Source organism: Periophthalmus magnuspinnatus, chromosome 9 (genome assembly GCF_009829125.3).
Source record: "Periophthalmus magnuspinnatus isolate fPerMag1 chromosome 9, fPerMag1.2.pri, whole genome shotgun sequence".
Taxonomy (NCBI): Eukaryota; Metazoa; Chordata; class Actinopteri; order Gobiiformes; family Gobiidae; genus Periophthalmus; species Periophthalmus magnuspinnatus.
In genome coordinates, this window is record NC_047134.1 from 32111364 (window position 1) to 32139345 (window position 27982).

At 37.8% G+C, this 27982-nt stretch overlaps 1 protein-coding gene across 1 annotated transcript in view; it reads left to right on the top strand.

The window, feature by feature from the left end:
- Positions 1–25676, top strand: part of LOC117376656 (zinc metalloproteinase-disintegrin-like batroxstatin-1) — a 26802-nt gene extending 1126 nt beyond the window's left edge. The window contains exons 2-22 of the mRNA XM_033973174.2: positions 5637–5725; positions 7031–7107; positions 8248–8326; positions 8418–8494; positions 11128–11314; positions 13104–13166; positions 13249–13320; positions 13831–14000; positions 14480–14561; positions 14828–14961; positions 15301–15478; positions 19631–19720; positions 21015–21210; positions 21732–21837; positions 21927–22083; positions 22510–22590; positions 22680–22773; positions 23535–23640; positions 23713–23773; positions 23942–24034; positions 25431–25676. Coding sequence (XP_033829065.1) covers positions 5637–5725; positions 7031–7107; positions 8248–8326; positions 8418–8494; positions 11128–11314; positions 13104–13166; positions 13249–13320; positions 13831–14000; positions 14480–14561; positions 14828–14961; positions 15301–15478; positions 19631–19720; positions 21015–21210; positions 21732–21837; positions 21927–22083; positions 22510–22590; positions 22680–22773; positions 23535–23640; positions 23713–23773; positions 23942–24034; positions 25431–25463 — 2225 coding nt within the window. The 3' untranslated portion in view covers positions 25464–25676. The remainder of the gene's footprint in view (positions 1–5636; positions 5726–7030; positions 7108–8247; positions 8327–8417; positions 8495–11127; positions 11315–13103; positions 13167–13248; positions 13321–13830; positions 14001–14479; positions 14562–14827; positions 14962–15300; positions 15479–19630; positions 19721–21014; positions 21211–21731; positions 21838–21926; positions 22084–22509; positions 22591–22679; positions 22774–23534; positions 23641–23712; positions 23774–23941; positions 24035–25430) is intronic.
- The last annotated feature ends 2306 nt before the right edge of the window (positions 25677–27982 follow it).

Sequence of the window (27982 nt, forward strand, 5' to 3'; positions counted from 1 at the left end):
ATTTGTCAAATGTACCGAAGATGTGATACTAATCGATTTTAAAACTAGTATTTAAACTAGATCCTCATTTGAGCAGGTATTGATACTAAAAAAAGTCACACATAGACTAGTAGACGCCCATGGACCACTATGGAACCTGCCTGGACGACTGAGGGAGTACACAGCATTCTATTGTTTAAATCGAGAGTGCTTTTAGTATCATTGTGGTATCGGAATCGGTAATGAGTATCGAGTCTATTCCTTAGTATCGAAATCGAATTTGACATTTTACAGGTGAATGGACTAGTGATTTGGTGGCAGGAGGGGCGTGTCACTTGTAATGTGGCGTTGAAATAAAAACAAAAACAAGAAGAAAGGAGCGCATGTTATTTCCCTATTCATAAAATTGTTATTCGCTATGGCAACAGCCGTAATTTTTCATCATTCTGAATCGGATGATGGCACAGACGCAGCGGCCCGGAGCTCCTACTTTATAACTGTGCCATCAGTAGCGTTCTGACGTATGGACTTTTAGTGGTTCTCCAGCTGCACTAAGGCCGACCAGCAGGCGGTGAAAGCAGCCGGTAGAATCATCAGAACGACTCTGCCAGAAATCAGCACCATCTACTCCACTCGCTGTCTGAGGAGAGTGCACAACATCCTGCGGGACCAACGTCACCCTGCGCACCATCTTTTTCACCTGCTGCCCTCAGGGAGAAGGTGCAGGTCCATACAGGCCAGAACATCCAGACTGACCAACAGTCTGTATCCACAGGCTGTGAGGCTCCTGAACTCTGCCCCTCTCCCCTCTCGGCCCCTCTCTGCCCCCCTCTCACGGACAAAAACCACATCCAACTCTTAATAACAGTGAACTAGTTGCATTGTTGCATTTTGTCATCATTCTCCGGTCCCTGTATGTTCCTGTTTTGTGCACCTTACTGACACCATCATGCTGCTACAAGAACCGTCTCATGTTGTACTGAAGCCACACTGCCAGCACTTTATGGGATGCTCCAAACACATATGACTACAAATAAATTGAATTGAATTGAATTGTGAAATCGGTGGATAGGTTGCGTTCACAAGACTCGCACTCGAGAATCTCTATAGTTTAAAATGCAGCTGGAGGACAGGTCACAGTTCCGTGGTCGAAGTTGCAGATTGCAGATTTGTTGACCTGGTTTATATCTCTGTAATTACTGGGTCTGTAAAACTGGCTCAAAGTTCAATGTCTTCTCTGTCAGGATAAATAAATTGAAGTTGAATTAGCTGAAAGAACTTTAAACCATAACAGTAACATGGCAAATGTGTAGACCCAATCCAAAACAAGCATTTAGAATCATAAACTTGGATATTTCTTGACTCTCCCTTAGAGTTATGTTCATTGGTGTCAGCTTTTTGTCATATGCAACATTTTTAGGACTTCAAAAGATACCATATTTTGTTTTAAAGTCTTAATCGCTATGGCAACGATGCACATTTTTCACCGTTCAGCTACCGAGCCAACGATGATTTCTACCTCACGATTTGAAAAAAGACTATTAGTTTTATTTTCTTTGCTGGGTTTGTATGCATTCTTAAATTTACCCAAAAAGGTAAAAAGTGATGTATTCATTGTCAGTGAGAATTTATATGCAAAGTAAGCGCAAAATATAGCCTAACATGAATATGGACAAAAAGGGGAAACTGTGAAATCATGACGCATTAGAGGGAGGCTGTGAAATGAACCAAAGAACAAAATCTTAGACAGCAGTTCAAACCATAAATTTGGTAATAGAAAAGGTCCTTTACAAACCAAAAAGAAGCTTCAAACTAAGTCAATCTGATTATGTTTTGTTCTTCTGTATTACAACATAAAGGCATTGCCAGCAGCGTGTCACGTTATGTCACCCCCCGAACCTTTTGCTGGTTTGATTTAAGTAGCTGGCAATGCGTGCGTCGCTGTGTCCTTGGGCAAGACGATTGGCAATGGATGTAATGCAAAACGCAACAGCCAATTTTTCACATGAGATGAAACATGACTTTAAATAATGACGTCATCCGTGTCTTAACCACTGCCTGTTCTCAGTATACATGTGAGAAGATGTTTAAATCAGTGGGAGTTTCCATGGTGAACCAATAATAGATATTGATTTTATGCCCATATTAGTCTCTGTTAATAATCGACATGACTCTGCCGTTGGTATAGTACAGGTTTAGTCTTTGTTTGGAAATGGCTTTTATGCTAGTTTAGTGATCACCAATTTTATTCCTGATTTTGACCTGATTTAGTCCATCTTATTGTCGACTCCTGTCTATTTTAAAATGTTACATGTTCCATCATTGTCCTTGTTTAGTCAGAAAATATATAAATACTATTATCACATCATATAATATATAAGTTTATATTACATTATGAATCATAATGTAATATAAACATTTTAGCCATTTGAACGTTTCCAATGCAACTTTTTGGATGGGGATTTCTACCTGCTTATCTCAGTGATGATGCTATTGCTTCACCTGGAATGTTCCATATATATGGCATTAAACATATCTTTCATTTATTTCTTTATTTGTAGTTTGTTTTTCATTAGATTTTTCTCAAAAATATCCCAAATGCTATGCTGTGGAACATTCCAGGCAAAGGAGATGCAGGTCGCAGAGCTGCCACACGAAAAGTTACGTAGTACATCTTTAAGAAAATGTAAAAAAAACGTATTTGCATATATTTGCGTAAAAAAAGTTTATCTCAGTACTAAAACTAGAACCACCCAGCACATTAGTATGTCAAAGATTTGAAGTTTGCCTTCAGCAGTCAGACTCTTCAGGGGTTACTGTGTGCACAGGTAACTCAGCGCTTTAGTCACTTCCTGTTTGCAAAGACTGGGGACTGCCTCCATGTTGCAAAGACCATAGTAAATATGACATATTCTCTTCATCATCAGGACAAATGTATGATGTACGCTGCTTGGGATTTCTGTTGTGACTCAAATGCCATAAATACGCAATAAAACAGTAGAACTCAAACATGTTTTATAGAGGCAAAGAGAGTTTGTTACAGAGTAAGGTTCAGACCAGCAGTATTTTTCCACTTTCAGGAATGGAGACACAGCAGTTAAAGTTAGAGTCTTTATTACATTGATTTTGGATATAAAAGGTTCTGCTAAAGTGAGACAATCAGTGATTTTGGATATAAAAAGTTATTTTGAAATGCACACACTTCATAGCAAGAAGGTCCAGCTCAGATAGTCCTGTCCAAATGTGTGGCTCAAGATCTGGAGATGGGACCCTGAGTTCTGTGCTGTGATGTCCCAGTGGCCAATCTCAGTTAAATTAAAGATTAAGATAAGGTTTACGGTGTATTAGTTCACTGGGGAAAAAAATATATTAAAAAAAAAACCCAAAGATAAAAAAAGAAATATAATAAAAGGCTGTGTTTAAAAGTTAATCATACTGCATGCACCGAAGCTTTTTGTGCTCATGACAAAGGACAATTTATCTCTCTTCCTTGAATCTTGGTTGGGCAGCAGAGGTTGTGTTTGCAGTGTACACAATGGTGAATGTGCTGGAGAGAATCTCATATTGAAGGAAAGGGATGGTCGATCAGGGTATTACAGAACACTAGGGCTCCATTTGCAAAAACAAAAAAGAAAAAATTGTATTTACTTATTTTTTATCCACAACAAACCAAAAGAACAAACTTGGAATATTTTGAAACAATTCCATAAATCGTATTTGTCATAAGATTCTGATTTAAGTCATTTAAGCTAGCACATGTTGATGTTTTGCAGCATGCCAACTTCAACTACAGCTATGCTCTTATCTGCCTCTTATCTGCAAACACGTGAAGAGCAAATAAAGCCAAAAAGCCACGGGCACTTTCATTTTAGGTAAACCAAAGCTAAAGATCGGTGACAGATAGTACAGCTTAAACAATTTTGACATACTTTTTTGCAGTAGGCCTATGGGGGATTGTATGGCAAATTTTCAAGCTAGATACTCCTCCTTCAATGGAAAACAAAACAGAGGAAATAATGCACAACTCAATGTTTTATCATGAGGCCTGGATACAAAGTGGGTTCTGTTGCCGTGGCAAACGCAGCAGCCGTCTTGTGAGTGGAACAAGAGCAAAATTCTCATTGAAAATAGTGTAAAAACAGTGCCAGAAAATGAATTAAATATTTAAATGGACATATAATTATATATTTGTGGCCTTAATAATGTATGAAGGCTATCTGTCTTTGTCGGGACATATTTTTTCTCTGAATCATTAAAATTAATATTCATCCTAAAAGCGCAGCACTGGACTAGGCCTACAGTATATGTGACGACAAATTAAACTATTATTGTGTCAGTACAACACATGGACACAACCACTGATAAATATTCAGTTTATTTCACACCTGTTACTTTAAAGGAAGAGTTTATTACCCAAAATTTTAAATATTTCCCTCAAGATTTGTTCACATTAGTTTGGTTGAACAGGGGCACAAAATATGAACGCAATAAAGCCCATATATAAGTATTAAAAACAGAAAATGAAAAGTCCAGCTCGTTATTAGTTTGTCTGAGTTCTAGAGTGGCATTTTTTCCGCTCAAAACACGTCCGCTGGAACTGGACATTCTTTACTATACGTTACCACGGCAACGATCTCTCTAGTATCATAGTTACATCCCAACGGCGCAACAACTCCTCAAAAAAGACCAATAATATGACTATAAACTCATTCTTAGCTATTAGCATGTTGAAATAGTACTGATACGGAATACATGGGAAAGGTTTAGCTATAAAAACACGATTGTGCACGTTGCTTTGCTGTTTTAGGACGTTACAATGACATGTTGCTTTAAATTGTAGGCTACATGTAATTAGCATTTCGAAACACAGAATTGCCTGTCGTTCTGTGATAGAAGTTTAGCCCCTGTCACTGTGGAATGAAGAGGGAAAGCCCCGGGGCAACTGTGGCCACACGATTAGCTTAGTAAAGTGAGTAGGAAGTAGCATCGTGTGTCTAAAGAGAAACCAGATATTGGAGGTACTATGTTAGAACTGTTCTCAAAAAACAGCCGCTGGGGAGTGATTGAACCTAAAACCTTTGTGGGCATAATCTCTTCATTTAAGTTCCTGTCACCCTCCTTAATCAGTGCAGTAGGAGTCGTAGAGGTAGTAGTGCTAATAGTATTATATGGGGTAGTTGAAGTATTAGTAGCCTAGTCATAGAGATGGTAGAAGCTATAGCCGATTATGCCTTTAAATGTCTCCTACAACTTAAATTAATCGCACAGCTAGGTCACTTGGAGGTCACTTGGGTAAAGTGTCTTGCCAAAGGACATGTAGAAATCTAGCCACCGCCAACTTTCCCAATAAAAAAGTGCATGTCTCTCACAAACGTACAGTTTTCGCAGGAATATGAGTATTAGTCAGTGAACATATGAAAAAAAAAAAACTTGGATAATGTCACTAAAATGAAAAACAATGAGGATCAGATGTATATTTGTGTAGAAGCAAATACAGAACTAGCATATGATAGATCAATTAAAAGAACTAGGACATGTAAATGGAACTTTGTGTCGCTGTTTGATGAAAGAGAAAAGGGAAGGACTTATGTTTTAAAATTACTGTAAAATTACAGTGGAAATTGCTTAACACTGTTGTTTTCTGTTCATGTCCGCAGTGAGTCACAGTCCAGGGCTGAACTTGGGAGAAGACTATGAGATTGTCCGACCGGTCAGACTTCATACGGTCCACAAGAGAGAAGCAGAGGTGACATGGAAGACTACATAAAAATCTATTTAAATACAATGTGATTTAATGCATATTTTATTACAAACAATACTTGACTTACTTTGTGGTAAAAGAAAAGTAGTTCATCTAAATTCTCTGACAATAAGTAATTATAGGCCAATATACAATCTGCCATATTTTTCAGAAAAACACCCATCATTTTATGATGTAGAATGATCTCAATGATAATAAATTCCACCAAGACTGACTAATGAAAGTCTTAAACACATACTTATATAATGATGCTCCCAGAATCACATCTTACTTACAACATCGGAAGTACTATGTGTCTATTGGGACTTTTGAGACTGAGGAAACAAAGATCACATGTGGGATGCCACAGGGGTCCAAACTGGGCCCATTATTGTTTAATATTTACTTACACGTTGCTCCTGGCTCAAATTTCATACCATAGATAGAAGTACCAAATGTACTTTTCAGAACTCTCAGAGACCTAAGTGGAATTTTGCTGCCATGTAAAGCTAACAACAACTAGCATGCTAGCCATGCACTTTCTGTTCTGTTTTCACTCTAAAACCTTTGTCCAGTTGACAGAACTGAAATTTTCTTTTGCTAACTCCATTTTCTTTTGCTTATTTTCCATGTCGGCACAAACATGGAATTTCTCATCTCCATTATCTGTTTGATAATAACTAATTTATTTCATTCAACATACTTATCTTTACATCTCCAGAGGTATGAGGTTCTGAGGGATACATCCCATCATTATCAGCATTAGTAAACATTTAATAAAATCCAAAATATCCTAAAATTATCTCTTCCCTCCTCCCTACTGCTGATTGAGAATGCACTGTATCCATTCAAGTACCATGAATGGATCTCATAACTCCTGTTTTGCAATCTCTACATTGTTTCTCCAGCCATAGGAGCCAAAGACTTTAAACTATTACTTTGGTGTAACCAAACGTATATCTGCAACTTCTGCTTGTCCCATGTGAGATAGAGAAAGTGTCCTCAGCTCATCAGGGACAGATGTATTGTGTGTCCCAATAGTTAAGACCAAGCAGAACGAGACAGTGTTTTGTTTTTATGCTTCTCATCTGACGGCACCTGCATCACCACCGCTCCAGACCAGACACACTCCTGCAACAATTAAGAGCTGCTATAGTTATTGATTCTTTGCAGTGGCCACAGTTACCATGGTGACACAATGCAAACACAGATAAGATTTTAGATTATATTACATTGTGAAGCACTTTGGTTTGATTTTGCATGAATTGATGAATAAAACTGCCTTATTCTAAAGATGTTTGTGCTCCTCAGTCCCACAGACCCCAGACGGTTAAATACTCTCTGATTGTGAGAGGACAACCACTGCAGATGCACCTGGAGAAGAACCTGTGAGTTACTGCACTTTATCCAGAGATTTATAAGGAACACATTAAGTATGCTTTGTTACCTTTGTTTTATTCTACCTTTAAATAATGTTCCCTAAACATTCTCTAAAGATTCCCAGAACATTCAGGGAACCAAAAATTCAAACGTTCCACAAAGGTTTGCACCCAAACCTTCAAATCACATTAGCCTGTGGTTAACATCCCCAGAACCTTCTACTGAGGCTCTCTGTACAACACTGACTGATGCTTTTATTTTAATATCTATCAAATTAATTTAATACCAATCATGGAGTTTCTACTTTAAGAGCTTTTAAAAAATATGAACAATAATATACCAATTTTAATTTCAATTTACCTATGATAAAATACTTAATAACTAAATATTTTCAGAAAGGTGAGGTGAAAGTATTTTATTTAACCATCAAAACTTTGCTCATGTGTTTTTGTGCTTTCACTCATTGACACTGTAGTTCAGAAGTGTTAGTCCTGCTCACAGTGAGCACAGTGCAGTCATTGAGGTTCACAGTTTAAACATATGAATATGCTGAGCTTTTTTATCTAAAGCCAGTCGATATTTTAAAATATTTTTTGCAAAAAAAATGTTGTTGAAAGAAAGGTACATTTGACCAATTTGTGCAAATACTGAGAGATGTTAGAGTAGTAAATATATGAAAACTCCTGCAGCATTACACTGGACATATAAGATGTCTCTATATTCATACACAGTCTGTTCTCTCTGCTGAGGCACAACTCCCTGTTTGACTTATGTGTGAAATCTGGTGTGTTCACTGTTTGTCGTCTTTGAATTTCTCTATTCTCCATTGAAAGTGACAGAGTTTGGACCAACGTTCATGACCACGTGAGAACAGACCTGTAGTATTTAAAAAAAAACAATCTGAATTTCCTGATCATGAGTGTTTGTGAATGAAAGCTCTGTCAAGTGTTGTGAGGGAGAGTCCAAAAACTGTGTGAACTGATGAGAAATGTACCAAATGATGTTAGCACCTTTAGATACATGTTTGAATCAAACGATCAAACTAAAACAAGTTCTGTATATATAATGACTCGGTTCTATTTTTAAATGTTGGTTCAAAATGTAGACATATTTTTGACATGACATGCATATTCTTTCTGGCATTTTAGTGAATTACTCACCAAAGACTACAGCGAGACTCACTACCTCAAAGACGGCACCCGTGTCACCACTGCTCCAGACCAGATTGTGAGAAACAGCAGCTTTCACTTCCTCTAAATATAAACCATAATCACACAAATCCAAACTAAAGCAGAGATTATCACTGTTGTCCTCACAGGATCACTGCTATTACCAAGGAAAGATTGTGGGTGACAGCGGGTCAGCAGCAAGTATCAGCACATGTGACGGACTCAGGTGAAGTTTAAATATTGACCTATATTTAGCAAAATAGACTTTGTTGAACTAAACCAAGTTATGATATTGTTTCCTTGTGAAAAACATGCTTTTGTTGTCACTACATTGTAATCCAAGGAGCTCCTCCTTGTGAGTCCATACACCTTTGAAAAAGAAAGTTGTTTTTTTTGTTTTGTTTTGTTTTTTTTCTATTGCTATCCCAGCTCCTACAAGTGAATATTTTTGTTTGCTTTGGGTCTCAGGGTAGAATCATAGATCTGTGAGAGATTATGCCTCATGCTCCCATTCTTGTTTAAGGAAGGATTGTCTTTACTAACAAAAATAGCTTCTTTAACACCTCTCTCACACCATTTCTTTTCTGTGGCTAAGATCTGTACCTCACTATCTTTAAAGGAGTGGTTAGTGGCTTTGAGATGGAGATGCACGGCATCGACTGGGGTCCAGAGGAGCTTTCAGGCCGGTGTTGGTACATCCTCATGAAGTGGCTTCTAAGTTTCTCCAGTGTTTTGCTCACTGCACTCTCCACTACACTGAATGGAGTAGACCACATTAGTTTGTTTATGACTCGAGGTTTTGTCATTTGGGTGAACCATTTTCTGTCTTAAAATGTTTGTAGATTTGAAAAAGACAGGAATCTCAAACTGTCTGAAAATTCTCTGAATGTTTTCAGACACACCCGCTGTGTAAGGAATAGTTACACGTTTCCTTCTAGGTTCAGATTCTCTGTCCCTGTCTCTTTGATCTATTGAAGGCCCATTTTTGATATCCACAAGCCGAGAGGGCTTTCTCCACGTGTTGTTCTTCCTTCACTTTTCCCTCTGTGTTTGTGGGAACCACTTGAGCTCTGTGTTGTAGAGTACAGATCACTCAGAGTTTGTGCTGCAGTGGATGGTGTGAATCAAACAGCAGGTATTGGTCAGTGTGTGTGGGCTTCCTGAAGACTTCTGCCTGGAGACACTGGTCCTCTCCTATTGTTACTGCACACTTAAGAGGTCAGTTTGTTCTCCTTGGTCACTTCCCCTGTGAACTTGATGTTTGGATCCACAGCATTAATATGTGCAGTAAAGGATTGCAGATCTTGAATTTGATTTTAGTCCAGTGTCATCCACATATCAATACCTGTGTGGGGGTGGAGTGCCTGGAAATGAGGCCAAGGCCTCCTGTTCAAATTGTTCGATACATAAATTAGCCATAATAGAAGAGACCAGTGGGTTCATGGCACAGCTGTGGATTTGCCTGTAGAATTTCCCTCTAAACTAGAAATATGTGGTATTTAAACAAGTTTCCAGCAGTTTGCAGATTTGGTCTGGTGTCAGTTTAGTTCTCTCTTTTAGTTTAGTATCCTGCAGCAGCCTTTTCTTTGCTGCCTCCACCACTACTGCTGTGAGGATACAAGTGAAAAGAGACGTCACATCAAATGAAATCATGGTCTCATCTGAATCAAATTGGAGATGCTTGATTTTGCTCGCAAATTCTGCCGTGTTCCCACTATGGTGCTCCGTGTTGCCCTCCAGAGGAGGAGCCAGGATGGTCTTCAAATTTTTGACCACATTGTATGTGATGAAGTCAGCGCTGCATACAGTGGGTCTGAGGGGTCTGTAATAAAGCTGTCTATCAATGACTTCCTCCTTCTCCAGCTTCTGTAAGTAGTCTATGATTTTCTTCTTGTACCCACTAGTAGAGTCTCGTTTCATGGTGGTGTCACTGAGGAGGCTGTTCACTTTAGCCTCATAATCAGCTGAGTTCAAGATCACGGTGCATCTCCCTTTGTCAGTTGGCAAAATGTTGATGCTGTGGTCCTTTTCTAGAGCAGTGAGAGCCTTCTTTTCCTCTGATGGTATGTTGGAGGAAGGAGGTTTGGTGCTGCTCAGTGCAGCTGTTACTTTCTTTTTCAGATCACCAGCTTCCGTTTCTGTAAGCTTATTGTTTCTAATGGCCGTTTCTGCTGCTGTAATGAAGTCCACTGTGGGGATCTGGCTGGATGTTACAGAGAGGTTCAGACCTTTGGGATATACCTCTTTCTCTGTCTGGGTGAGCTCATGTCAGACAAGTTTTTCACCCAGTATTCCCTGTTCACAGGAGGCTGAGTCCATCTCCTTTCCTCATCCTGATTGCATAAACTTCCTTATGTGACTTTCTTTGGTTTTCTTGTGTCGTTTCAACTGCCCTATGGCTATGAAACTGTAAATCCTCTGAGCTATTTCTTTTGGGACTAAAGTGGCTATCCTGCTTTTTAAGCTTGCCATTTTAAACTTCAAGTTATCAATGAGAAAACGCAGGCGGTTGATTCTAAGGCCAAAGTTAACGCTAAGTTAAGCTGGCTGTCCTATGCCCTGGTTCAGGTGCCTTCTTCTGTAATACCTTGGGTATTAACTGATTACTGGGTTTCAGATGACAACAGATCACAACATTCCATAGACCAAAAATATCAATACAAACGGGGACAGCTAAAACAGATATTGTTAAAATCGAATTCTTTGTTGTAATACAGGAGGTTGATCAGTGTAATCATTCATAGAAATGGCCAAGTTCAACATTTGTTTATTGACCTTTTGGACATTTCAAAAACAACCAATTCCAAGAGTTTTAACAGAATAAAACAGTCATATCTGACCTGTCCTCGCTTCTTTCAGAGGGTACTTTCGGACATCAGAGCAGAGGTTCCTGATAGAGCCTTTGACCTCTGACCCTGAAGGGGCTCATGCAGTAGCCCCTTTCACTGAAGAAGAGCAGTCCACTCCAGCCGTGTGTGGAGTCACCAACACCACATGGGACGACGACTACGAACCGCCGACCAGCCGCAGCCGTTCCAGATCAGGTGTGAGTAACCCAGTAGAAATTATGCAGACGACATCACAACATTAAACATTTTTAGAATGAGTGGCAATGGCATGTAATGACATTTTCTGCATCTAAAATGTGAAAGAGCTGCTACAGTTTAATAACAGATATTTTGTTTGTACCTGACATCCAAAAGAAATAAATCAAGTAAACAGTAGTACAAACTAAAACTGTGTGTTGAGGATTTCCATGGACAAAATTAGGCCAAAAAAGTCACACTCACTTGTTTTTCAAATAAAATGATGTCAGTGCATAACCTCTATTGTCTGGAGTTGTACTTGCCAGGCATCCAGAATATACACTTCTCCAAAACTTTATGAAAACGTGAGTCTGGTCACTGACTGGGGGATCAGCCAATCAGTGTCATGCATGGTCTGTCCGTATCAAAACAAATATGGCTGCATATGAGGAAATAAAAATTAAAAAATCACATATCACAAGGGACTGAAAAACATCACGTATTTCTGCAGAATCAGTGAGTGAAGCACTAAATTCTTGATCCTGAGGCGTGACAGAAGGTGTGGGGACCAGACCGATATCACTCTGTATAAACAATGCGTTGCAATGTTACGCAATCATGAATATTGACATTTTAGACACTTTAAAGAACATGTATTGTGCAAAATTGATGTATTTCATTGTTTAACCTGCTATAACTCATCAAAAACATACCTGGAACAATTTTTAAGTCCATAAATTATTGTCAGAGTCGTTCTAATTGTTTCGGCCATCAAATTGCATCCATTAGAAGTGCATGCTTTTATTAGCATGCCGGACATGTTGCTTAAAGGCTAGTTTGTTTGTTTTTTTTCCCATGGTTCATTCCCAGTGCCGCCAGCTGATTTGTGAACATTTCTGAGGCGCTGCTAGAGGGCTGAAAACGAAAGCTGCTAGATTTAAAAGTGAAAAGTTAAATATCTGTTGTTAATATCTGAAACCATGTCATGTTTCCACAATTTCCTATGGCCAAAATTGAGAGAGAAAGAGAGAAACACCTCAGACTTCTGCAGAGTCAACATGCAAAGTCCTAAATTGTGTACGTCTGAAGAAAAGTCTAAAAGAATTTCTATATTTCGTTCTGTATGTTATGGAGACATTCAAAAGCAGTGGTGAAAGAAGTATACAATTTTGTTACTTAAGTAAAAGTACAGATGCTTAAGTATCACCTAAAAAAAATTGACGTAAGTAAAGGTATTAAATTACCCCTTTAAGAATGTACTTTAAGAGTAAAAAGTAAAAGTATTTCACACAGATTTTGATAAAGTACTGTTCATTTGTTAAAGTGTTAAATGTATGATTAAACATTATGCTTATTTTGCTCAACAGTAGCAAAACAAATCATTTTCTTAATTATTCATATGAATTTTCTTTATTTATTTTGTTTGCTCAAAGCTGAAGTTTAGTCAGGATGTTAAATAATAATAATATCTCACAAATGGTAAACATATCCCCTTAAACATATGAAAAGTACTTTTAACTTTTCAGCCCAGTTAAAAAAAATATATAGTGGAGTGGAAAGTACAGATGTATGCTCTCAAATGTAGTGAAGTAAAAGTAAAAAGTATCCATTGTAAATTGTACTAAAATTAAGTACAGATACCTAAAAATTCTACTTACAGCACTTTACTACTTGTACTTTGTAACCTTCCACCACTGTCCAAGAGGCATTTGAGATACAAATACTACAGTTTACTTGAGCTGTGGATGAATATGGAGCGATCTCTTTTAAAACTGTTGAATAATTTGAATAATTCCTATGTGTTTTCAGGGTATCTCCATTGTGCAGCAGCAGAAATACTTAGAACTTTATCTGGTGGCTGATAACAGACTGGTATGCACTTGATTAAAGGAACCTTATGTGTGATATTATGTTCATTGAATTTGCTGGAGTAAGATGGTGTGTTTGGTTTCAGTACATAAAAATGAAGCAAGACCAGGTGGAACTGAGAAAGAGGATGTTTGAAGTCGTCAACTTTGTCAACATGGTGAGTCAAATAAAATGTCATCAGCTACAGTACAACTGCTATATTTTTATGTCTATTTACTTAATATTGATAACCGTGGTATTTGTTTTAATAAGACAAAAAATAATAATTAAATTGTAATCGATCAATATCAGGAAAATAAATGTAAATTATTTTCCTTGAATGCTAATTTTGGAGACAGAGATAAACTTCTTGGCTTAATTACAGATGGAGTCATAGTTTAGTCCCAGTTTTTATGTGGTGATTGTGCGGTGTATTAATTCGGTATCATTAAAGAAATCTTCAAGAAATCTTAATTGTCTGTGTGAACACTAGCACCTGGCAACCTCACTGTTAGCATCACCACTTCCTGTCCCATACTACCAACATACCAACTTAGTAGTCTTTACTTTAATTAATTTTAATAGGCTGTTTATTTAACATGTTTAATAAAACTGAGCATTAGCTTTGAGATACAATGAGCTAGCCATTGCCTATTAAGAACCTTGAAATGTGATGCTTTGTTTCCAGGCATACAAACCTCTGCGGACCTTCGTGGCTCTGGTGGGGCTGGAGATCTGGTCCAGGAGAGACCTGATAACAGTCTCTCCTCCAGCTGGAGCAAACCTGGACGCCTTCATGAAGTGGAGGAACTCAGAGCTGGTCAATATGAAGAAGCACGACAACGCACACCTCATCAGGTCTGAGACCACTCAACAAGCTCTAAGTGACACATATTACACAAAATTACTTTTTTGAGCTTTTAACCATTTATACTGTTCTTCCATCATCAAAAGCATATCTGGATTTGTATTTTGCTTCATTCAGGCATGTTTCATTAAATGAAATTAATGTTTCAAAGTTGTCAGAGATAAAAAATAAATAAATAAATCTTCTCTGCCATAGTTTATAAGCACATACACCTGGACTTGTTCTGCAGTCCGATTGCGTTCACAACAAAGGCAGGGCTCTATTAGCATAGTATACACATTGCCTAAATGTTTCATTTGCCGAACATTATGGGTGACATCACACTCCCTCAGTCCCCTATATACAGTCGAGGCAGGGCCAATCTTAAAAGTGTGAAGACGGTGTCTTGCCCAAGTACACAAAGGTAGAAATCATTGGTCAGAGTTGAGAGACAATCACTTATCACTTATGTTTTATTGCTTGTTTTTAGTGGAATAGACTTTGAAGGGTCCACTGTTGGATTGGCCTTCATTGGAACACTTTGCTCAGGACACTCAGTCGGAGTGGTACAGGTAACAACTACTTTATTTTTTCTACTTGCCTCGACGGAGATTGAGCTCATTCTGCTTTTTAATTGGACAATCATCTTGAGAACCAAAACACCAAATTGAAAAAACACCTGCATTTAAATTGTCTGTGTCTGTGTTCACGTGGGCATTAGAACTGTTACTAGTAAAAGCTGAATTTGATTTAACCATGTTTATCTCATATCTGAAGACACAGATAGATCAAGTTTATGGAATTAAAAAAAACATACCCTGCTCTCTCATCCCTGTAGGACCACAGTGACCGGGCGATAGCAGTGGGGGCAACTCTGGCTCATGAGATGGGGCACAATCTGGGCATGAACCATGATGACTCCAGCTCCTGTGTGTGCCAAGGGGACAGCTGCATCATGGCCGCTTCACTCAGGTGAACAACAACACACAATACTCAACTTAGAGGAAGATCAGGGTGTGTTTTAGAATTTAAAGATGTAGACATTTTTGGTCGACAAAATACATGATTGGGTCACTTAAAACAGGATGTGGCAAAAGCTTTCAAAACTATTACGTAGCTCATGCAAAAACAACTATTTATACAGAAAAGTTCAGAAACTCTGTATTTATATTAAAAAGTTTAGATGTTTAGTCTCACTTTAAGCATAAACCATGTCAAAACATCTGTCCATATTCTTTTTGCATTGTATCTGCATTTATCATGTTATGTTATTGATGCGTCTTTTCTTTGCTCCTTCTTTCGTGACTTCAGTTGGAACGTCCCTCGGAGCTTCAGCAGCTGCAGTGGGACTCACTATGAGAAGTACCTGCTGAACCGGAGTCCCAGCTGCCTCCTGGATAAACCACACTTCAAAACTCTGGAGTCGCCCCCTGTCTGTGGGAATGGTTTTGTGGAGGTCGGAGAGCAATGTGACTGCGGCACTATAGAGGTAAAACACATTTACCCGCTGACCAGAGGGTTGACTTTTTCTGTTTTTTTTACTTTCTTTAGAAGCCCCCAAAATACATTTTAGCACACATTTTGGCATATAAAATAAATAAATGTAAGCACAAACTGACTGCTTTGAAACATTTGTGTGCATTTATTTATTTTTTATTTTATTATTATTATTATTTGATTTTATAGATTTTTTTTTTTTTTTTTTTTGCATATTTTGTGTTAAAAAATCCATTATAAAACTGCAATAGTTTGCTTTAAAGTCACAAACTCACACCACAATGATCAGAGTAGGGTAGAAGTACAAATTAGAGGGCAACAATATATAGAGTACAGTATTTTCCAAATTATAAGTGGCACTGGAGTATAAGTCGCCCCAGCCAAAAAATGCATAATAATGAAGAAAAAAACATATAGAAGTCACAATGGACTGTAAGTCACATTTTCTGGCGAAATTTATTTTACAAAATCCAAGACCAAGAACAGACATTTTATGTTTAAAGGAAAGTTATAATAATATTTTTTTTTAAAAATAGAGAACAACAGGCTGAATATCAGTACATCACGTAACGTAACACATTTATATTTATTCAGCTCCATGAAACATATACAGTGAACTGAACACGTGTCTGGTTTGTTAATGTAAGATATTAACAGTTAATCACGTAACTAAAGCATAAAACAAGCAACATGTTTATTCTCGATCTCACTCCAAATCACTAAATCCATTAAATTCTTCATCCTCGCCAACTCCAGAGGAAATTCCACTTTCCGCTTTCCACTTCCTGTTCTACGTGGCTGTCATCGGACTCAGCAGAAGACGATTTTCTTTTAGTGGGCATGAACAAAAGTTCAGTCTTTCTCAGATACCTTTTAAGTTACTGTAATATTGAAATTTTAAATGTTCAATGGTGCAGGAGTAGTAGATACTGGTAAACAAGCCCAGAACGCCCTCATGCACTTGTCAGTGTGACAATGATGATGTGAAATTATATACCCAGTTGTGACTGAACGAGTCACAGTGTTTGAACGAGTATAAGTCACACCCACGGCCAAATTATGAAAAAAGTGCAACTTATAGTCCTGAAAATACGATAAGTGTTGGGATGTAACATCTGATTTAGATACTGAAGTTAATTTGAAGGACAAAACATTACATAAAGCACAAAATCAGCTATTTCTAAAGGAGAGACACAAAACTTAGAAAAAACTAGGCTAGAAATTGTCAACATAAAGCTTTTGTCACTTGTAGACTTATTCACAGTGGGAAGAGGAACCACAACTTTTACTCAAGAAAGAGTAGTGTTACTTCAATAAAAATATGTCTCAATTAGGAGTAAACTTAAGCTGCTAGAAAAGAACTCTAAAAAGTACAATTTCCTTTGAAAGTTAGTTAAGTAAATGTAATTACCTTCCTCAGTCTTTCTGCAGTGATATCGTTGCTCAGGTTTAACCTGATTCATAGAAAGATTCATCCTGTTTTAATGCATATGCATATTTGTCCCCTCAGGGCACCCATAACTCTACTAGACATCCATGCAGTGATTTATTTGTCTTTGGGAGAATAAGTAGCCTATTCATATTTGCAGAGAGGAATAAGTGCACATTTTAGTTTGACACTGAGGCAGGGGTGAAAAGTAACTCATTACAAATACTCACATTACTGTAATTGAGTAGTTTTTTGGGGTAATTGTACTTTTTGAGAGGAGTTTAAAACTTATATTTGTAACTGAATACATTTTTAGCCAGGTAACTGTACTTTTACATTACTACAGCTTTGCAGTACTCTTTCCACCACTGCATTTAGGCTGTTTTTCAGTCTGTACACAGAGTACTCCATGAGGCATCTCCTCAATGTTTAAACCTGCACATACCTGGAAGCGCTGTTTTATTAGAACAAGACTCAACTCTTTATTTACTTGTTGCAAAACACCTTTGTGTTAAGCCACTCCAGGTAATTGTGGGTGAGAAGTGTTGAAGCATTTCACAGAAGCTTTTTGAATGAACAAGTCCAATAAAACTATTTTACACTGATATAGGACTATTAGAAACTAAAGTCACCTTCACCTTCTAATTTTTGTCACGATTACGTATCATAGATTTCACATAAAAGATTGTTCCTTCCTTGTTGTGTAATAATCTGTAATAGCGTGTTATTATGTTAAGATAAGGTCACTGAAAGTTCAGCCACTTAGTACAATCTAATTAAATGTTATTAGAGGTTTGTTGATGTAATCAACCTCATTCATCCAGGACTGATCCATGGGTTAAAAAAATCAAGTATCAAATTTATCTGGACAATTCAGTTACATCATCAATTACTCAAAAGGAAAAAAACTCAAATTGTTAAAATCTTAAAAGTGCACTATGTAACTATTTTGGTGGAGGTTCTGCTGTCATATTTGTGTAAATGTAACGTAGACTGAAACTCTAACTCTCAGTGTCTCAACATTAATGCTTACTTTTATTAAAACGCAACAAACGCAAAATATAAAACAAACTTCCAATTAAAATGTTAAGTACCCGATTGTTTTCATGTGCAGGTTACTTCAGTTTGGTGCATTATTTTAATATTTATTTTGCCTCAAAATTCGCATTAGCATTGAACCAAAAGACCCATCTTTCTAAACACAGAAGTGACCTTGAGTGAAGTATTCACCTCATTTATAAAGTCTTTAATATGTCGCCAATGACACCCACCCACAACTCACTGTCCACTGTGTTCATTTTAAGGATTTATTGACTTAATAAGCTCTTAGAGCTATACACCGGACAGGAAGTGGTGATGCTGGTCTCATGTCACTGTACAGAGCCAGTTGCTTTGGATGGAGTATGGCATTAAACATCATCTCCACGGAGATAAGCAGGTGATGTTTTTCAAGGTGTTCAAGATAGATAAGTTTAATGCTATACCATGGAGCATTCCAAGAAAAGCAACAATATCTTCTTAGACACAAGCTCCCTCAACAGAAACATTACATAGTGAATTTCTGACAGAGACTTTTGTGTTTCTATTTACCAGAGAATGACCAACAGTGTTTACTTGATTAGTAGCAATAATCATGTCATTTTTTACAGGCTCTGTTGTCGACTCAGATACAGCTGAAACTACAAGTTTACGTACACTTTAAAGGCAATGGTACCAAATACTAATTAAATACATGTAAATGTCTGACTTTGAAGAAAGTAATGAAACATTGTCTAAAAATAAATCCTTCTCTCATTATTCTGGCTTTTAGTAAATAGACATAATTTTGATAATCCTACTCCGTAAAACAGGAAACATTTCATGTCATACAATGAGAAATAAAAGCATACATGTCTTCTGATTTCAACTGTATATCTCAACATTACCTGCTGTTTAGAAAGGATGTCAAGTCCAAACCATTCTATCTTCACCAATTATCAGTAACAAGCACATTCCTCTGAGATTCACCAAAATGTGGACGTGTCTCTGCTTGTCCCTACATAAAACCCACTTTTAAGACCACACACTTTTCTTTGGCCTTTGTGAAGCAAGATACAGAACACGTCTGCATATTGTTATTGCTAAATGCCTTATTAGTAATTGGAATAGCTCAGATAAGATGTGCAGCCCAGGTGGAGAGGGTGAAATTAAATCTAATTAAATGTGGTTAAAGATCTTGTGCTTGATTTTTTCTGTCTTGAAGTGACTTAACCTCTAAACTCCTCCCACAACTACATTTCAAACAGAGCTGCTAAACTGGGCAGTGCCTGGAGGACTAAAGGGCAGAGTGAGGGGAAAGGAGGGGCGGGGTCTGGACATATGAGGATTGGTCTAACACATGTCAAACTCCACCTTTGTAGCCTGTGTAATCTGAAACATCTGGCTGTAATTAGGGCAGTCCTGAGTGATGTCACATAATACTTGAAATGGCAGTGGTAACTGGAAGCAGCACACACAGTTTTACCAGAAAACTGTAAATTTACCTAGTTTGCAAAAAACCTGGGGAGAAAATGGAAGTAGACAATGCCATTAACACTTTTTTAGCATCATAAAAATGTGAAAAACAGAACTAGTTCATTTTAAATTGCTTTCTGCTATACAATATATCTGTGTTGGCACAAGACCATTTTTGCAGAAATGCATGAGAAAAAAAAAATGTCTCTTTTGTTTTGACAGGAGTGCACCAACCGCTGCTGTAACGCCTCCACCTGTGCCTTCAGTGAGGGCTCTCAGTGTGCAGAGGGAGAGTGCTGTGAGGACTGCAAGGTCAGTATACCATTATGACTGCAATTAAAGGTGCACTCATAGATTCTATTTATATACATGGACATAGCTATCTGCATTACAAATATGAAGTAAGCACGAGCATTTATAAAAGACCTTCTTTCCTCGAGGTTGCTCCTGCTAATGTTACCAACAAGTTTGATTGGCAGCATTGCTAAGCTCTCACCGTCTGCCACATCAGTGGTGCAGGCAAGAAGAGGCATTAGCTTCAACACTCCTGCTCCTGAGTGCACTTGGATTTCCAATTATGAGCCCTGGTTGCAGATTAGCTGCTGTAACTGTTGTGCAACCGAATGCACTCCCTTAGTCCTATTCTTTATACCGTTTATGGATACACTATATAACTTTTCAAGTGAAGTGTTAGCTACCTTGAAGTTCCGATAGCTTGCCGTGGATTTTTTTTTTCCACAGTTTAGTATTTAACTTTTCTATCTCCATGAAGACAAGCAGGTTATGTCACCAGGCCTAGTTACTGGTTGAGGTGTGGAAAGGTGAGCCTGCTCACAGTTTAAGTTCAATGTCATACAGCAAAACATTCCAAGCAACGCAATAAGACCTCCATGGAAACAAACACATCATGGACCCAACGTTACATTGAGTCCCATTTGCTGTAGTAGGATGGTAAAACTAAAAATAACCCTTTGCGTGTTATGAGTGTTATTCAAGACTTTTTTATAGGGCTTAAATGGCGTAAACTCTTTTGAAATGTGACAATTATGATTGCAAGTTAAGCATTTTTGAAAATGGGTACTAATTCCCTAAGCCTTCTCACACTGTAACAAAACATCTTGCAAAAAATGCACAATTGCTACAATTAACAGTTTTCCACAGTGGCACAACAAATACATTAATTATATATTGTAACCTCATACCAGGAGCTGTGTTTTGTTTTATTTACAACTAGTTTCATACACATACACACACACACACACACACACACACACACACAAATATTTGGGCTGTGTTCTTCTCTCAAACTGAAAACTCCACCCTGTGATGTCATTATGTGGTATGGAGATGTAGACAGCCCAATAAGCTCTGTGTATGTGTTTGATGGTTGGTAAGAATGTTGTAACGTGACTACAAGCTCACAGGATTATAGGACTGTAATATAGGACCTTTAATGTCAGTGCAGGGGCGTCTGCAATGAGTGCAAAAAACAGACGCAGGGAGAATAAGCAAACTCTCCTTACTGTCACTTACTCTCTTATCCAACCAGACTTGGTCAAGCACATACACAGTACCTTGTCTGATTGTGTGTGTGTTTGTGTATCAGATCTTGGGCCGTTCTCACGAGTGCCGGCACAAGCAGGATGAATGTGACCTGGCTGAATACTGTGATGGTGTGACCGCGCTCTGTCCAGAGGATGTGTTCAACGTAAACGGTGTGCCCTGTGACAATGGAAAAGGATTCTGCTACAATGGACATTGTCCCCAGAGAAGCAGCCAGTGCAACAAGATGTACGGGCCAGGTGAGGGCGCTCTTAATAATAATAATAATGCATCAAACTTACAGTATATAACGCTGATGATGGATGAGGTGGCTGAAGGGAAATAAGTGAAAAGATATGACCTGAACAAGCTGCAAAACAAATAAATGATTTTGTACATAAAAGGAGGATAAATGAGTCTTCACTCTTATATGCAAAGAACAAGTGCACCGTGATGTACAGGACAGATGAGGGCACTGTTAAGCCTCATTTCCATTACACACTTTGGAGCGGGTCTTTTTAGTGCGGCTCCCTCCATCTGAGTTGTGTTTCCATTCCCTGGGCTCCAGATCTAAAGACAGGGCTTTGCTACGTCAGACACTGATGTCACCCAAACATCATGTTTTCTTAATAAATTACAAGATTCATTACAGTGATTCGCAAAAACATGTTTAATAATTCCAAGTTTATGGTGCTGAGCCAAATCTAGAGTAAATACAAAACTACTACTACTCTATCATCAACTTTGTCTGCATTTCTTTCTATTCATCTTTCATTTTCAGGGGCCATAGAGGCACGCTCTGGCTGCTTCGACCAGAACACCAGAGGAACCTACTACGCCTTCTGCAGACGACCAGCTTCTGACCAGTACATCCCCTGCCAGAAACAGTGAGGGCCACACCACACAAATATAAGCTATTTAATGCAGTTTTGCGTATTTGTTCAACTAACCATCTTGTCTTATTGTTACTTTACAGGGACATTTACTGTGGAAAACTGTTTTGTCATTACGGGAGTGATAGTCCGAACTATGGGCGGATGGTGCGAGTTGGAGACTGTAAAGCCACTTTCTACGATGACTTCACAAAAGACTACGGACAGGTGGAAACCGGGACCATGTGTGGAGATGGGATGGTACGGCGGCACAATTATTGCAAATAGATCAAAATGGCAGGTCATAATTAGAAATCGCAAAAACTGGAGAAAATTTCACTTGCAAAAAACGAAATATTCATATTATGCACAAAAACTTCTAACCCCATGCTCATGCTCACACCACATCCAGAGGGAAGGTGGAGAAAATATAAGAATTCTTGGTGCAACTAGCATGCTAACAACGCACCACCTGATTTTCTGACAATAACGATGCTTTTTAATTAGATCCTAAGAGGTGCTTTTATAATATAATACATACTGTACTGGGGCAAGGCAAATTTTACTTTAAATATGCCACTTAAAAATAAGCTGATTGCTCTTTTCTTGACACACTGTCGCCTAAAAGCATCAGTTATTTATGCATCAGTTATTTATGTATGGTTAAGTTTTGTATGTATTTTGTAGGTGTGCAGTCGGAATGAGTGTGTGGACTTGGAAACAGCCTACAGGAACATCAACTGTTCTGCCAAATGTCCGGGACATGCGGTGAGGACATATTCTCATACAATAAGTTACAATTATTAGTTTAGTACATCCTATTTAAGGTTGTAAAGGAAACTGGTCCTGTTTTTTAGGTGTGCAACCACAAAAATCAGTGTCAGTGTAAACCTGGGTGGATGCCTCCCCATTGCGACACACAGGACGGAGAATTCACAGCCATGTCCACAGGTGAGATTTTCATTTAAGGGTTTAAATAAATAGTGGTGTAAAATTGTGGGGAAAAATACAAAGAATAAGGGAAACTAACTGTTGTTATAATGGTCCAGTGGAGGTCTAGTACCTGGAGGTTTTCCCAAAAGAAATACCAAGGCTATTGTGTACAAAGTTTCGTGAAAACACCACCAATGTGTTATATCGGTCGTTTAAGGTATTGAAATGTTAGGATTAAGTATTTTGAGCATATCATTAAAGTTATGTGACACAGAAAATATTTCGTCTAAAAAAAAGATGGTAGACGAGGTAGAAAATCTAGTCACCTGGGCACTGTTTTTGAAATCTAAAGTTTTGACTCTAATCAGGGAGTCATTATACAAATTCATGGAACTGGTCTAAGACACTGTGATGTTTAACGCACTGAGCTAAATAAATCCTGTCTCCAAAGGGAAGAATTTAAAGTGAAAGTGCCCTAACATGGCCTCCTTACGGGTTGTTCTATCCCTTCTGTGATCTGTCGGACTCTCCTCCACTGCTGTTAAGTATCTGATTAGCATTAGATTGGTTTGATTTTTCACTTGACCAAGGTGTTATTATACTCTTGTTTGCTGCAGGCAGGTTGTCCCATCACCCGCCATTTCTGTTCAAAGTGGGATGCGTTTTTTTTTTTTGTTCATTTTCTTTTTAATCCACAAAAATAGCTGCTTGTATGGCATTTTTGGCCTATAAAGTCAAATGAAATGAAATAATAATGACATTTCCTGTGTGTCCTTCAGGGGTGATAGTGGGCATCTGTGTGGCGGTCCTTCTGGTGCTTCTTGGGATCGTCGCAGGAGTCGTGGCTGTTATGTGGAAAAAACGCCAGGGTCCAGTGTTACCGACGTGAGTTTTGTGTCAAATCTATGAAATAATGAAGCTTCAGATCCACAGAATAATGCATGTTTGTGTCCACAGCACTCAAACCCAGAGGAAGCCATACCTCACTCAGAAACCAGTGCAGCCATCGCCAGCTTTGGTAAAAATCTACAAGAATTTTTTTCTAAATGTCATTTAGTTTTTGAATTTAGCAGTAGTTTTTATTGAATTGGACTTCACCACAATGTAAATGCTAAATGACCATTGTAATTGCAATAATACACAGTTAATGAATATATATTTTATCCTCATATATGTTTGTGTACAGCCTGCTAAACCGAAGCCCAGAGGTGCGCCCCCTCCACCGCCCCCTGCTGGAATCAGGACCAAACCGCAGCAGAACTACACAGCTGTCAGACAGGTGATGATACACACCCAGCTATAGCTAACAGACTGGGGCAAAAACTTTTTAAATAGTCTGAAACTCAAGGGAAAAAAATACACAATGGATTTCACAACACATTTTCTGGAGCCTGTTCCTGTCTAATTTACTTTCACAATTAAAAAACTGTCGCCCCTCTATCTGCAACTGCTGTTGTTAGGTTTGTTAAATATGGAACTCGACTACTAATTCGCCCCATGACTGCTAGTGTGGCGTTGCTATGGGTTTACAGTTTATGGACAGCACGTGAGTCAGTTGATGCACAGGTAATTCAGACTCCCCCTACTGGCAAACGTTATAAAACCTTTGTAGAAGGAGGAGGAGCCAAAAAGGAGATGGATAAATGCTAATGGGTGTTAAATCACCCATTAGGGGTTGAACGATAGGGATCTTGCAAAAATAACACAGGTGACAGTTCATACCTTAGGGTAGTTCAGCGTACTTGACTAATAAACGATACTCCTTAATGTAAACAACTAGAGTGTGTTAGTTTCAGTGTAGTTAGCTCTTCCTTTCAGACAGATATAAGTCAGAACTGAAGATTCTTTGTAGATGGGTGGCTAAACGTATTCACTTTTAGAAGTCCTATACAGCGGCCCCTCGTTTATCGCAGGGGTTTTGTTTTAAAAATAACCTGCAGGTGAAATCCACAAAGTAGTCAGTTTTATTTTTTTTAATTATTATATATGTTTTAAGGCTGTAAAACCCCTCACCACCCGCTTTATACACTTTTTTTCAGACAAGCATTAACATTTTCTCACATTTCTGTCTTGTATAATTGATTCATAGTGACTCACACGTATTTCACAGTTCCTCTGACCGTCCTAAGGAGTTCTTATTATAGATCCACCGTATGTGAGTTTAAAAACACAGTGGAGCACTTCCTGTATGATCACATGACATCACAAGGAGGAAGTGTTTTCAGAACACAGCCTAAATCTGCAGGGTTTGTGTGTTAAACATGTGTGAATGAAACAAAACTCAACTCTGGGGATGTTTTTGATGAGGAAACAACATTATAACATAGATCAGAAAATAATGTAATATAGGCTGATTAAAGAATAGAATTTGATTTTGCGTATGTATATATAGTACATTTTTTGAATTTTTACAACAAACCTGCATGATTCTATGGAAATAGAAAGTTAAAGTGATACATACATTTTGTGCCATACTGTAGAGGACTAGAGCCAACGGATCAACATTTCAATGCAAAAAAGAAAAGCATTGACGTGGGGTGAGAATTTGAAGAAAAGTTGCCAAATTTTGTAGTGTAAAGTCATTTTAAATATGTGTTTATTGAACAGTTTTACAGAGAACACCAGTGTGAGATGCTGTGTTCAAAATCACATCATCATCTTGTTGTTTTTTCCAGGCTTTAAGACCAGTCCCCCCGCCTAAAGTCTGACACCATCACCAACTGCACCACAATGGACTGTTACTTTGCCATTTGAATGGACTCTTATATTTATATTTGTACCAAAAATCTACTGTTGTTTTTTTTTGTTTTTGTTTTTTTATTATGAGCCTTTGCTACATGAAATATTGCACATTGTCTAACACTGTAATGTTTAAAAAAGACTGAAATGATCGATATTAATGTGTTATAAAAATGTAGAAAATTAAGTACTATTGTTTTATTATGAATCATTCTGGAATCAGTGTTCAAATCTTGTACTTTGGGTTGACAGAGAAACCAAAGGAAACCTATCCAAATACAGGGAGAATATGCAAACTTCACACAAAAATTCACAATACCCTATTTTTTCCCATGAATTTGAGGAAAATTTGTCTTGCTCCAGTTCTGATGCATACAACGCTTTTGAGGTCAATATAAGATTTGTTGTGCTCGTTTTGCATCTAATTGAAAAGTATTTTATTGTCCAATAATCAGAAAGTGTCTGTTAGCATGCTAGTTGCTAGCTTTACCATCACTGCAAAACTCTGAGAGTCTCTGAGAGTTGTGAAAAGTGCTTATAAACTCATTGCAGTGAATAATTAGGATGTTCACAATACATAAGGTAAGTGATGAATAACTTTGGACCAGTGCAAAAATGAACTAGTTCTGTTTTTCATGTTTTAAAAAAAGAAAAAAATGGGTAGCACCATTAATATTATAGCCTTAAAGGCGCACTACAGTGTGTAACATTTCTGGAGGAGCATCCATAGTCTGCTTATCTCTGTTCCATCTGTTCCAAAATGTATCTGTTTTGATGAAGACAAACAGGTGATGCTACCAAGCCAAGTTACACTTCAGATCTGTCGAGAGGCAAGCATGCATTTTAAGGTACTTCTGAGCAATTTCTGTAATTTATTAAATACAGCACAGAGAAGTTTAATGCAATCTCCATAAAGACCAGAAACATTATCTAGACACAAGAGAAGTGGCCACAATTATTAAAACATTTTCTACCTTCTCAGGCTAAGCACATCACCTTGAAAAAGTTTGAGATTAATAGCTGGAGTTTTATTGTATCTGTTTGTTTAAATGTGCACATTGTATTTTTTAAGTCAGCATTTAATCCAGTTTAGCCTGGATTCAGTGATGGTCTTTTCCAGGTGACACTTGAGAAGCCATCCACTTATTCTTCTAACTAAAACAGAAGTAAAAACACAATGTCACTGATTTCTGTTGAACCACTTATCTTCAGCAGGTGGCAGCGTTGTCTACATCTAAAACAGTTAGAAAACAGAGCAACGATACTATTATATTTTACACTTATTAAAACATCACACACACTTTACAGACAAATACATGTTACAACTGTCACTACTGAAAAAACACAATTATTGACACAACAAACTAATACAATTAAATGAAGTGTTAACACATTATTAGTGCATTAATATGCTTTTTAAAGGGTCCATACGCTCTCACTGTGTTGGATGTTGCTCTGTCTGATCATTTCTGTGTCTTCTTTGACATCTCTGTTATTCCCAAATCAGCGGCTGGTCCTGAAGTTGTTGGAAGGAGACACATAAATGATAAAACAGGTGCCCTGTTCATGGAAATGATACATTTTAAAATGCCTCATGTTCTAATGTTGATGATTTGTTGAACTCTGTGACTTTGAGTGTTTTGAATGTTTTGGACACCATTGCCCCAATGAAGGTTAAAATGGTTAAAGATCAGCAGAAAGCGCCATGGAGGAACGATGACTCGGTCAGGGCACAGAAAAGGTAGTGGCCGAGCTGAGAAACCTGTACATCTACGCAGGACAGGAAAACAGGAGCTTCGCAAAGCTAAAAACATGACAGCAAGAATGGAGCTGGAGTTATATAAGTTATGTTATGTCTATCTCATTTAGGTTTCTTCTGTCATGGTTTGATATAGGACCCAAAAGTGGAACAGAGAAGCACAGTCAAAATTATTTACAGTTCTTTAAGCAGTTGGGCTCGCAGGGCAGGCAGGTAGACAGGCAGGATCTCAGCACAGGAAAAAACAGGACTGGACCAGACGTTTTCTTTATTTACATGATTATTTATATAATACATTTTCACTGAAAGCATCAAAACTACGACTGGGACATATGGAATGCAGTAAACAAAAATAACTGAAAATGTGTTCTAGCTTCTTTTTTTTCTTTTTTTTCCCTTTTGCTTTGATCACTGCTTTAAACACTTACCTTTTCTTGACCCTGAAACTTCACTAGTGTTCATTATAAAGATCACTATATATAAAGTACACTATATAAGAGAACATATGCTTTTTTTCTGTGTTGGACATGAAAAAACTAAACTTTTCCTGTTTTAGGACAATAATTAGGATTACAAAAAAAATTTTTATTTGCTAAATGCCAGAATAATGAGTTTTTTCACAGTTCAGTGTTTACATATGTTTCATTAGTATCATTATGTTTTGACCTAAGTCATACTTAGCTTCTCACAATAGTTAGTAGGATTTTTGACCCATTCCTTCTTAGTAAT